The sequence below is a fragment of the Zosterops lateralis genome (genome assembly GCF_965231275.1).
Source record: "Zosterops lateralis genome assembly, chromosome: 2".
In the NCBI taxonomy this organism is placed as follows: Eukaryota; Metazoa; Chordata; class Aves; order Passeriformes; family Zosteropidae; genus Zosterops; species Zosterops lateralis.
In genome coordinates, this window is record NC_139763.1 from 5,104,080 (window position 1) to 5,117,488 (window position 13,409).

The following is a 13,409-nucleotide window of genomic DNA, read 5'->3' on the forward strand; positions in this document are numbered from 1 at the left end:
CACTGATGTCCCTCTCCCTGGGGCTCCTCTCCAGGCTGAGCAGCCCCAGCTCCCTCAGCCTTTCCTGGGCACGGAGATGCTCCAGGCCCTTCCTCAGCTCCAGGAGCTCCTGTCCCTGCTGTGCTGAGGATCCAGAGCTGGACGCAGCACCAAGAGGTGCCTCCAGGGCTGGGCATAGGAGCATTACCTGCTGGAAATGCTCTTCCCAGGACATCAGGTGCCTTCCTGGTCTCCACCTGCACCATACTCCCCATCCTCCCTCCTCTGCCACAGGAAACCACCCACTCCTCCAAAAGCTCTCAGGACACATTGAGCACTGCTCGTATTTGGAGGAGTGACTTCCTCATCAGAGAGAAAAAGCATTTTGGGGAAAAAAAAATAAACCAGAAAGACCACTGTTAATAGTGAACACCCTTTTATGGAAAGTCATCAGCCGTATTTGTATTCTCTAGTGCTGCTCTGTAAACAAGTGCTCAGCTGGTGAGCAGGTCTCCATCCCACTGGAGAGGGTTTGGGTTTATAGGTAGGGCTCTCCTGAAGCACCGTTCAGTTTGGTCTTGCTCTTGTTCCTGGAAAGGAGCTTCTTGCTCAGAATCCTTGAGAGTGTCCCCCCCTTCTTGCGGCCCTCCTCTGCCAGGGGCTGCTGCAGGAACACCAGGTCGTTGTGGGACTGGCTCATGCCTGGGTCCTTCTGGTGATGCTGCCGGCGGAAAAACAGCTTCGCACTTTTCTTCAAAATCCCACCTGTGGGAGGAAGAAGGTGCAGGACACTTTAAGACAGAACAGGCTGCTGTCCTCTTGAAACTCAGCTTTAACTGCAGCACGGGTAAGAAAAGCTGATCCTCTGATTTGAGTCTCCTGCCTTACACTTAGTTCCAAAAGCTCTCCTGGAGGCCACACTAGTGGTCACACACACATGCACAGTGTGGGTTGTACCCTGGGCTCTCACATGTCAAAGAGGCACATCCAATCTTTCCAACCAGTAGAGAGGATTTTACAAAAAGAACGAAAGAGAGGAAATATTGTTACTCTTTGTTGTCTCAAAGGAGGTGAAGATCAGCCTGTGAGGCACCACAGTGAAGCAAATTTTAATTTGAGGTGCAGGACAACAGTACCTGGCAGTAACCGTGTGTGCAGTGGTTCTGTACAAGCCAGGCAGCAGGTGTTCTATACAAATTCAGCAGCACCACCCAGAGTAACACTCACAAAGCATTTGCTATTCTAAAACCCTTTGAGGAATAGCAATGCACTTCAAGCAGATTAAAAATAACATTACATCTGCTTCCAACAGGTTCAGAAGTCTGCCCAAATCCCTCCTGCGGTAAATTAAGTTGCTTTATTTTGCCGTGTTCCTTCCCTTGACCCCATGTCAAACCCAGCATGCAGCCAAGGCAATTGCAGCTGTCATCTCACCAGGGACTCATGCTGCCAACAGCAGCTCTCTATCTCTACTCCTCTTTTTGCAAGCTTGGGTTGTTTTTGCAGCCATTCTGCCAAATTCCACCCTCCCTCTCCATGAGTGCCCAGTGTGCAGCTGGCAGGGATACTGCTCCAGGCTACCAGCAACACTCAGCCTGCTTGGGACATCAGCTCTGTGTTAAAACAGCATCAGTTTTGTGTGGAATTGGCTGGGCTGTTGTCCCAAATGGCAGGAGCCTGTTTGAATGGAGGAGGACCCAGGGGACAAGCCAGCACAAGAGCTTCTGGCAGTCAGATTTGGATGTGGGGACAGTCAGTGGCAAAGCTTCCACAACTCCTCCCTGCACCACTATCAGGTTTCCTGATCCTTTCTCAGTTCAGCTATTAATTCCTGTCATGGGCATGGTCTTGATCCTGCCTTTCCTCCCACTGCAAATGGACACAAAAAAGCAATACCCAATGCAGTTCCTTCATGGGACACTGCCACAGCTAGAATTAAATGCTTGTCCTCTGAGGATCTGACAAGGCCTGTGTGTCACTCTGCACACAGTGACAGCTGCAGGACAGGTATTTCATGGCAGCCAGATGCTGCTTTGTACACACCAAAGCAGTCACAAACATGTACTTGGGTTTATTACTGTATATTTTAAGGGTTAAGCACTCAGCACCTTGGAGGATATTCAAGCATGTTTTTTCTGGCAGCTGCTGAGACTCTCCTCACAGGGCACAATGGGATGGGAAGCAGAAATCAGCCAGAAAGCAACCAGAACTCATGGATTTGAATCTTGACTGCTCTCCCATCAGCCTCTGACTGATCTTTTTGGCAAGGCAGCACCACTTCAAGCTGTTGTCAGAGCACAAAAGCAGCAGTGTTCCACCCCAGGACACTGACAGCTGTTGATGTGCAGAGACTGGGGGGATGCAGAGCAGCTCCTGTTTGAGCAGGCAGCTGTTCTGCCCAGCAGCACGAGGACACAAGACTTTATCCCTAAGCAGATTTTTACTCCCATCCATTCTGTCATTCAGACTGATTTTCTACACCAGGAAACAGCACCTCACTAAGAATTCTCCAAAAATTGTGCTGGTGGCCTGGGACAACTCCTTGCAGCTGAAAAAAACATGGGCAGAGCTTCCCTGAGAGCAGCACAAGCAGCAGCCCCCTGACATGAGAGCTCCCTGGTGTTCAGTCTGTGATGCCTGGAAGCTTGGACATGGCCAGCAGTCTGCAGCCAGCTTGGAACGTGCTGCCTGGCAGTGGCTGTGGCTGCTGTGGAGACATGCAGCCCTGGGAGGAGGCAGGGCAGGGCAGGGCAAAAGCCTGGCAGTGCTCATGCTGGTTTATGTGCTGGTTTATGTGCTGTTTGCATGCTTATGCCTCCAGTTCAACAGGATCCATATTCAACAGGATTCAACAGCCCTGCCCCCAGCAGCAGGAGAGGAGCAGAGAGCACTGTAGGATCTCACTGCACTAATTTAAGGTGTTCTGGAAATGCTTGTGGGGGTGGGATCACTTCTGAATCTCATTGGTGCTAATGGAGGAAGATTTCCTTCCACATCTACAGGGATACGAATAGAGATCACTTTCCATTCCTTCCCAACTTCCAAAACAGTTTTCATACAGGTGGTTCTGGAAAAAGCTGCTGATTTTGTAACTACCTGGTAGCTCTGGAAATTAGGCTAGAAAATCTTCATCAAAAAAAAAAATCTATAAAGCAGCAGGTTTTAAAAGGAGTTTTGTCTGTATGTATATCCAGTTATGGGGTCACACATGGTTTGCATGAGCAGGTTTTGATTGATTACCAGATCACTACAGCAAAGGGCATGATGGAGAGGGATTAGGGATGTCCTTCCTTGCTGCCCTCTCTGTGTGACCCTCCTGGACAGCACAACCACCAGAAGGATGATCTGTCACAGCAGACTGGTCTGCTAAGACACCTGAGCACAGGAAGGTAATTTTGGAAGGAGAAAAGGAATGGATGGGGCAAGAAGAAAATGGGTGTCAAACTAATTTTTGCTTCAGTTTTTACAATGAGTGTCTCATTGTAAAGCTATGTTTTCTAAGGGATTAAAAAAAAAAAGAGAGAGAAAAGCAACTTACTGTGTAGGTAATTAATTCTGGCTGGCATAGTAGTCATCTTAAGTTTATAAAAGGGAATGGGTAAGAAAGAGGAAGTCAGAGAGGTAAAAAAAACCAAACAAAAAATATGCAAGAGTAAAAAAAAGTGCTAACTTTAAGACATTAACACACACAAAAGGCTTTTCAAAGCAGAAGGGGTTTTGTTTGGGTTTTTTGCTGTGTTTGGGTTTTTTTGTTGTTGCATTTTCGGTTTCATTTGTGGTGGGTTTTTTTGTTGTTTGTTTTTTTTTTAAAGGGGAAGCATTTGACAAACAGAAGCCTTGAACTATTCACAGCTCACTGAAGGCAGGGGGGTTGAAATGTTTTCGATCTTACTCCATAAAAGCTACTCAGCTGTGACAAAGCAGAGATTCAAGACCTCCACAAAGACATCTGTGTATAATTAAAGGGATTTGAGCCAGTTTTTTCAAGTATTTTTTCAAGATGATACAACTCTCTCAGAGATACTTTGCAGTTTTTAGCAGCCTTGCACTGAATTGTGTGAAAATCTCTAGAAACCACATCTCTTTGCACAGAGAAACCCAAAACCTGACAACAACTCACATACAAACTTGCACTTGCTTGTTTCAGAACAAGTACAGAGTACAGAGGTTTTGCAACTTCTCACACAGCTTCCTAAACTCTTCCAGGCTCCAAAATGAGCCAAATCCCTTGACAATCACCCCAAACACACCCAAGGACTTTCCAGAGCCTGAGCATGTGTGTGACAGGGATTGTTGCTGCACCCTCCTGATCTCTCAAGTGGAGCAGCCCAGCTGTGGGAAGGGCAGAGAACTCTGTGCTCTAAGGGAGGGTCCTGACAAAGAGCTCCAGTGTCTGTCCTGGGAGAGGGGGGGACAATCCAGACAAATAGGGAGGATTTGTAGTGAGCCATTTCCCAGCATCTCTGGGCAAGGAAAGGACAGAAAATAATAAAGCAGAGAGGGATGGATATGAGTGAAAAGCACAGTGGTTTTTGCCACTTTAAGGTGCAACTTGTGTGCCTGCTGTAAGACTTCCTAACAGCCCCAGTGTTCACCACAAACCAGTGCTCAGAGGTTACTGGATTTACCAAGGAAACACAAAGACATTTTCAAACTGCAGCTATTTCAGGGTGTGGAACTACCTATGCAAAATGATCTGATGCCTTATTTACTTATGAAATTAACTTTTATTCTGGGTTTTTTTGTTTTTTTTTTTTTGTTTTTTTTTTTTTTTTTTTTTAGGAAATTATGCTGTAATAAAGGAGTGAAAAGGAGGAATGTGTTCAGCAGGCAGTTTCTGCTTCAGCTGTGGTGCTTCCCTGAACTTTAGTGAGGGGAGGAATGTATTGGAAAGCAACTGTGGATCCCTGCCAACTTCACCTTGGTAATGGGGCTGCCAATAAAGGGCAAGTCCTGGGGTTACAAGGACACAGATTTCCTTGAGGAATTGATAATGTGACTAGTGATTTCTCTCCCAAATAACTGAGTTGGGTGTAATGAGCTGCCAGTTTCTAAGGGTGAGCTGTTTCCTCGTGGAGGGGAGGGCAAGAAAGCCTGAGCTGGCTCAGAGAGAAGCAAATAAAACAGCTTCAACCACCACCACAATCACAAAGAGTTTGAAGGACAAAAAAAAATCAATAAGAAAGGATCAACTACTGCAGCCAATTACACAGTGAAAGAAGTTGCTGAAGTGGAAGTGAAGATCACATACCTTTAGATTTTTTCATGCTCCCAGTTTCTGAAACACTTAATGAGCTCCCAGATACTTCTTCAGAGGTCTGGTCTAAGAGAGTGCTGGTGTCCCACTGCTGGCTGCCATTCTCCAAACCCCAGGCCTTGTGGGTGTTCTGCTGTTGCTCTGTGCCAGGGACTCCTTCTGAAGCATCCAATGGCTCCTTTTTATCAGAGGTGATTTTTCCAGCAGCTTCTTCCACAGTGGGTGGATCTGCTTCCCTGCAGGAGCTGTCCATGGCTGCAGCATAGTCCATCATCAGTGAAGCTTCACTGTCCTGAGATAAAGAGGTCTGCCCAGTGGAAATAAGAGACAACACTGACACAAGTCATCCTGCTGGAGAAAAACAAACCTCCCTGCAAGAGTGATTATAAAACTCTTTCTACTTGTTACTTGTATTGCTCAGGACCATCAGCAAGCCACCTGAAGCTTCCTTAGCTCTACTAAAAGGAGAGGAGCATTTAGCAAAGCTTTTTATCACGTTGCAAAGGCCAAATGAGTGAAAAAATCAAGTAAATAAATGCCTTCTACCTACCCCTGGCCCCACTACAAATAACAAGACTCCCCTCCCTTTATGTGCTGCTGTAATGAAGTGTCAGCATACACAGAGAATCTTTTGGTCCTTCTAAGAAAATTAACATCAAATCATTTCATCTTGTCTCATTGTTTGCCCTCCCTCTGGAACAGAGACCAGTGAACCAGAGGTTTTTCAGAGGGTTTTAACAGCTTTGAAAAAAAGTTTTAAAATCTTCCATACTTTTCTCAGTGCATCTTCCTTACATGGGTGAAGGATTATCCTCTCTTCCCACCTACATTGATTTTCCCAACTCTCTAACACCACTCCTATCCAAGGACACCATGCATTTCAGTCAGGCTGTCAAACCTAACAATCAGAACCCAACACCCTGATTTGCCTTAACTTGAAACAGTCACAGAAAAACAACCTGACACACAAAACTGGACTCTGCAGAGACAGCAGAAGCCAAGTTAACATTGCAGTCTGTGCAGAAAAGGTTTACAGAACCAAGCAGTAACTCTGAGTGCTGTTTTCTGCTCTACCTTGGACACCCCTGATATGATAATGGTGCTTTTCTTTCGAGGAGACTTCAGCTTCTGCTTTGCAGACTCGCTCAGCTGCCGAATGGCAGCTTCTGCCACAGGGTCGGTGCCATTCAGTACCAGCAGCTCTGAAAAGAAAGGATCATTTCAGAAGGGAGAAGGAAAAAACAGGAGAAAACAGAGCTGAGACAGGCAGAGTTTGTCCTTAACTTAAAATTCACAGAAATGGCATAAACACCATAAACTTTGCAATTCACCACCCAGCAATCAGGTCCTGGCTTTCCCCTCTGTCACCCATTTTTGGAGAAAAGGTACCAAAAAGGCACTTACAAACCCTTTCATGAGAACAAAGGAGGTTCTGGAAGCCTGGACAAAACACTATTATTTCAAGGCATTGCTACCCTGTGGTGACAGTGGGGACATAATGAGTTATCACAGCCATGAAGAACCACAGTCCTAACATGGTATGAGGCTGGCACAGGATGCTGCTTCCTCAGGTAGATTTTTTTGTTGTTTTGCTCCTTTTCCAGACCTCTCTGCTCAGCATTTCCTCTGATAGGGTGGGGAAGGCAAAGTACCTGCCTCCAAGTCCTCCAAATCCTGTAAAGTCACTCCCCTTTTCTCCTCCAGCTACTGCACAGGAATATAAAATCTTCTGTATGAAATGCTCTTTAGTGACAAACACAAGCTCATTTTTAAGCATGGCCCTTTCTGGCATCTAGGACACAAATACCCATTAATCAAATTCACCAAGCTGAGGAAAAAACAAGGCTAAGGAAGTCAACAAGACAAAAATCCCCACGTTTAATTGCCTGAGGTGGACTTTTCTGGCAAGAGTTTTAACAAAAATAAAAAGAACAGAGGCAGGAACAGCACCAGTGTTAACTGAACTGAGCAGTGCTTTTGGTTACTGTGACAGTAATGTAATAAAAGATGAGGCCCAGAATTAAGACATGTCTGCACACTCATCCCAAACCCTGACTTTTTCCATCTCCCCAGCCCCTGCATTAATTCTTATTTTTGTCATCACTCAGAACTGTGGCACAGACACAGAATCTTTTCCACACTGTTATTTTGCCATGATGTTTGTAATAACTTTTACCTCAGTTACTGCCAAAGGCTTCTTTGTATTTCTTTCATTTGGCTTTTGTTCTAATGAGTAATTCTTCCTGCAATCCTCTGTAATCACTTCACAGAAATCCCCCTGCACTCCCAAGAAAAACATTGTCCACAACAATATGGAGTAAGCTGTCTCCAGGTGAATTTCCCAGTAAGTGTTTTGTGTCTTTAGTATCATAAACACTTCAGAGAATCAACTCAGAAGTCTTGCACTACCTGAACATTTCCCAAATTGATGCAGTAATGCCACACTGCTTTGTGGTATCAGAGTATTTCTTACCCTAGAGATAGGAAAAGATCCAAGTGCTGTTACAGCTATTCATGGTCACTGCTTCTTCTTGCCCTTCCCCATATTTATAGGTCAAAACAATTTCTGTCTCTCAGAAACTTGTGCCAGGAGCAGCCCAAATCATCTCCAGATTGTCCATTCCCCACCCAAACCTGTACAAAACTAACACCAGGTGCAGCCACACTGGGTCACATCTGTCACTGCTCTTGCCCACAGAGCCACCGAAAGAGTCAGTGGTGATCACACACAGGACTGAAAAATGTGCTGAAGGTTTAGAGCTGCAACTTGAGAAGGAAAAGCCCCCAGAGACAAAATCAGGTTCATACACAATTCAAAGTGAATTTGTAATTATTGTCAATGTCACTCTGAAGGAACTTCAGCTGTATCCAGGTGACTTAGGAAGGTGGACAAATGGGCACAGCAAGCCCAAAAATTGGGCTAGGAAGAGATTTGAGTCTTCCTTACATCAGACCAGCCTCTGCCTTCTCTTCAGACACAGGGGACTTACAGGTACATGTCACAGGGTTTTAATTTAGAGCAGCATCCCTCATGACTTTATGAAAGGAGGAATCTTTCATTCAAAAGTAAGAGAAAAGCCTCACTTTTGGCTTTTCTGCAGTCTCCTCCCCTCTCCAAACCACAGCACATTGTTATTTATTCAAATCCAGTAATTGAAATTGCCAATTAAAACCAGACTTTTGCTGCAAGGCTGCCATAGCCCAAACCACAGTGCTTTGTAACATAAACACCCCAGTGGTGCTGACAGGCAGCAGCCACATGGCTTGGCTGTCATTTGAACAGGATCACGTTAATCCCACATGCAGAACAGAGAAATGCTCTCCTCAGCAGCTACAAACATTTTTATTACCTGTATCTGAAGATGAAAAAGTTTTGCTGACTGGAGCACCATGAGAATGGAGGGCTTCAACAGTGAAATCCTTTTCAGTCACTTTTACTTTAACTGGAGTTTTCACAGGAGAGTCTGAGGACCAAGTTTTTTGGTTATTTGAACTGGTCAAAACACTTTTTATTAAGTTAATAAGAATTAATTCTACCAGATATGCCTGTTCAAATCCCTCCTAAGTGTTTGAGAAAATTGTTTAACAGAAATTCTCAACACATGTTCTGTGGTAAACTTGACCTCAAAAGGCCAGTGAAGTGTGAGAATTTTTTAAAATATTTTTAAACGTTTAAAACACTAAAGAATGTTTTTAAACATTCTACTGTAATACGTTACACAACACCCAGTTAAATAAGAGATGCCCTTAAAAGATTTGCTTTAACAATTTAGAAGAACACAGATCTTTGTGATGCCTCACACCAAGACTGTTCACAGGTTTTACTTCTATAATTTTCCCAAGAAAAGTTGGAAAATCTGCTCCTGGAGGACATGCTGAAAAGTATTTTGTCACCAGGTAACACCATCCTCCATCAGAGATGATAACACAGATCAGGGTCAGAGGGCACAGGATGGTTTGTTATCAGCAAAACCTCTGAGAGTCTGATGCATTTGTCATGTGAAAAACCATTCACCAAAACCCAGCTCTTCTACATTATCACAGCATGGTGAAAATTTACAGCATGAATTAAAAGAAACATGAACTGTTCCTCTTGCAAGAAAACAAATTTTCATGAAAATTAAAACCCTCATTCTGGAGAATACGAACAACAACCCAAATCCAACACATCAGAGAGGTCTGGAAAATGACACTTTCCTGACATCCCATTCCTCAGTGCCTCTCCTGGTGCCCGTGGAGGGAGCACAGGGAGATGTGGAGGTGCTGACCTGAGCTCAGGGGGGATGCTCTCCCTTCCAGGCGAGGTTTGGTTCTCACAGCAGTGACAGTGGTGACCACAGTCCCACAGGGCATCACAGTGCGATCCTTCTCGATCTTGGTGGCCAGCACTGGAGAGGAGACCTGCCTTGCCTTCAGCTCACTGGGCTCTATAAAGGAGAACTAAGGAGAAAGACACAAAAACACCACCTCAGAGGCACAGTCAGGCAAGGAGGACACTATTTCTAGCTGTTTTTTGCTGAGCCAAACTCAAAGAGTTAATTCTTTCAATAAGACACAAATTCCCCGCAATCAGAACAAGCCTCTCTGACTCAGCCACAAGCCCAAGCATGAGATGAGCCCTCCCAAGCATGAGATGAGCACTTCCAAGCATTTCCTGAAGGCAAAGCTCCAGCCCAAAGGCCCCAAGGGCAGTAATACCTCTGCAGTGATGGATCCCAGCCCTGGCTCTGAGCTGCTCTCCCTGGTCCCGCTGCTCAGTGCAAAGCTGTGCTGGCCAGAGGGTTGTTTCCTGAACAGGTCCAGAGGTACAGTCACCTTCCCAGATAAAGGACCTGGAAGAATAAAATCAGCAAGGTCAGCCCAGATCTAAGCTGCAGGATGTGTAAGGGAGAGAATATGGGGAGGGAGGAGAAAAATACAAGCAAAAAGCTGCAATAGTTCTACACCACAGGACAGAGAACTGGCATTTTACAGCTTTTTCTTCCCCATTTTATGACTATTCCTCAACCTGGCCTAATACTGTGCAACAGGAAAGAATGGAACCATGAAATATTACTTATTTACTGTTGTTTCTGGCCATTATTTTTCCCTTTATATGCAGAATGTCTAGGGAAAAAGAGAAACAACTATGAGGTTCTTGGACAATCTCCATAACCAGTTTCTGCATCTTTCATTTCAGAGGACAATCAGGAATCCTGGTTAACTGGTGTATCACAACAAAAATGTATTTTAATCTGAACTTCAGTAAAACTTCAGCATTTCTCTTGTTCCTCCATTGACTTTATCAGCTCCACTAGACCAGAACAAATTATTAGCAAAGGTACTGCATGATTTCAGAGATGGAATTCTAGTTTTCTGTGCAAAGCAAAATGTTTAAAAACAATAAATTCCTACACTTCACTGCCCTTTTGGAGTCAGGTTAGCACAGAACACGTGCTGAGAATTTGTATTAAATTATTTTCTAAAACACTTACAATTTGAACAGGCATGACAGGTATATTAAACTCTTGTCTACACCTGTGTTATACAAGCAGGGATCTACAATATATTCACATAGCTCTCTGCTCATTAATATGATTCTACTTTGAGTCTTCTATTGAAGCTTTTTGGAGAAGGACAGCTCAGCAGGTATGGAGGGGCAGAGGGGGAGGAAGACAATTGTCAGTGCAATCCAGTGGGACCTTTTTCTTCAGGAAACCAGGCTGAAAGTTAAGATGTAGAACATTCCTGGTGTTATCTGAAAGACTGAAGATGCTTAGGTACAGTCAAGACTACATTTTGTCCAAGAAAAACGTAATTTTGCTGACTCTATATAAATATTTAAAAAAGAAATATAGCATCCATATCAGAGAAATATTTTAAAGCTTTTGACTTTCCAATCCCTCCAATAATCATGTTTCATAAGTAAGGTATTGCATAACTTTGTATATCTAGACTATTAAAAAGAATTTTGAAACAACAGAATTGAGCTGTAAAAATGTTTGGGGCCCAATGTTTTACATTTAATCCAATATAATCAGGATTGGAGTGTTTTACACCTGATGGTGATTTTCATACCTGAATTGTCAGGCAATCTCTGGGGCTTGAAAAGGAAGGATTTACAATTAACCCCCAAAACTCCCCTTCAGCCACAGAAAGAACTCAAAAGCTTAACTTGAAAGCAAAAAGGTTGACAGTGGATCTGTTAAGAGTTTAAAAGATGGAAAAATATAGGATAACAACACCTGGAAGACTCAGTATGTTGATAATCTAGAAACTCAAAGATTCTCTGTAGCCTTAACCCAGACCACAAGAGAGGCACCTGGTCAGTGTATTCTCCTTCCACCCAGTGTTACTGATGGATCTCACAATTTCTGTGGCTATCCAGAAATAAAAGGGGACTTCTGTCAACACTCAGCAAAGCTCACACAAAGCTGATCATGCAAAATAACTCCGTCCCAATACTTACTGTCCAACTTTCCATCTTCTGCTATTTGCAGTTGCAATGCTTTTGATTTGGCACTTAGTTCACTGGGAAGGAAACAAAACGACGTTAGGTCTTTGCAGGCCAAGCAGATTTTCCTTCCCATGAAGGTTTTCCCTTTTCCCCAGCTTTTCTCAGCCCTGTCCAAGGCAAACACTGCACCTTGCAGGTGGGTGAGAGTGACTCAAGGGATCACAGTCAGAAAACCATGGCCTGGGTCCCTCCCCTACTTTTGCACAGGTTCGATTTGTTGAATTTCAGAGGCTTTTTTTTCTTCTCCCCAGGAGCTGACAATGCTGCCCTCCAAGCTGAAGATGGTTTTTAGTCTGACTGCTGCACCACAACACCAAAAAGCTTTGTTTCTCCTGGCAGGATCAAATCTGTAAGTCAAGATGCTGGGACAGGCTCAATAAACATCCTCAAAGCAGGAAAGTGTCCTGCAAGAACAGGACAGATGCAAGAAAACAAAAGTAGTTACAGCTTTAAATGAGGAGAGTCAGTATCACTTTTCCAAAACAACCCTCAAGGATGCTGCAAGCCAACAAGAATTAGTTTCTGTGTGACAAAACCCAGGTGAGTTATTCTCAGAATTACATGTGGTACTTCCTAAGATAGACTGGACAATAGATACAAAACCTTTCCTCTGACTGAGACACTGAAGCAAACTGAGCACGTACAGAAGGAACCCTTCAGTAAAACTTGTATTTTATAACCTTCTCAGCAGCCCTTCTACCCAAAAACCTTGAGGGCATGCAAACATGTATTTTATTTTGCTATGTTTCTGTTTCAGCATGGTGTGATCCTGGCTGCAGACACCCCACCTCCACTAGATGCTGTGACATATCATCTATGCAGCAGATTTTAAATTTTCTCCTGCCACTCCCACCCTTCCTGCACCCCAAAACTTGGAAAGGAGCACCTTGATGGCACTGCTGCTGCTTTGCCATGAAGCTAAAGCAGAGCTTGACACAGTGGTCAGTGCAGTGATGTTCAGAGTGGAGGATATTTTTGGCTCAGAAGAAATAAAAGAGCAGAAGTTTGTGTGTGGGAACTTGAAATAAGTTCAAAAACCCCTGCCAAAATCCTCCTCATTTATCTGTAAAAGCCCCCAGGCTTACCTCATGCACTTCTGAAAAGCAGTGTGGAAACCCCAGCACTATTCCTAGTGTCAAGGCCAAATTCCAGTCAAGTTAATCACATCCTGCCTGCCCTCTCTCAGCCTTTTCAGTTGGAAAAGGACATTATTCTTACAAACTTCCTGTCCCAAACTGCTGGGAACTTGCCTGCTCTGCCACACTGAGCACTGTTCCACCAACAGATGGCTGAGGTGAAGCACAGACCCACTGGCTGAAGCACTTGGTGATACTTCAGAAAACAAAGTTCATCAGTGACTCCCCTCTTTGCTAAACTCATGCACCTCAGAAGCCATTTCTGCTCTGCTCTTAGAAAGTGAAAATAAAAGCAGTTTTAGAACTGCTCATTTTTGACCTTATTTACAGCAGATGTGTGAACCACAGAATACTGTGTAGGCTGCCTGAAAGTACCTTTTTTTATCCTACAGGAGAAAGAAAATTTAGTTAAGTTTTACACTCCCTCTTTAATCATGGCCACCATTATTTTAGATGGTCAATTGTTTCTCCACATTTGCTTTTCCCACTTAGAGGAGAGAATGGAGAGATATTAGATTCCCTCAAATGCAGTTTTCACATT

General features: G+C 44.0%; 1 protein-coding gene across 2 annotated transcripts in view; it reads right to left on the minus strand.

Moving 5' to 3' along the window:
• Positions 1-13,409, minus strand: part of C2CD2 (C2 calcium dependent domain containing 2) — a 32,642-nt gene continuing 19,233 nt past the window's right edge. The window contains exons 8-14 of one of the 2 annotated variants that reach the window (XM_083855084.1): positions 11,685-11,746; positions 9,935-10,068; positions 9,505-9,676; positions 8,587-8,700; positions 6,311-6,438; positions 5,231-5,543; positions 1-744 (exon numbers count right to left, since the gene is read on the minus strand). In XM_083855084.1, coding sequence (XP_083711210.1) covers positions 518-744; positions 5,231-5,543; positions 6,311-6,438; positions 8,587-8,700; positions 9,505-9,676; positions 9,935-10,068; positions 11,685-11,746 — 1,150 coding nt within the window. In that variant the 3' untranslated portion in view covers positions 1-517. The remainder of the gene's footprint in view (positions 745-5,230; positions 5,544-6,310; positions 6,439-8,586; positions 8,701-9,504; positions 9,677-9,934; positions 10,069-11,684; positions 11,747-13,409) is intronic. The other variant, XM_083855083.1, reaches the window with a different exon arrangement.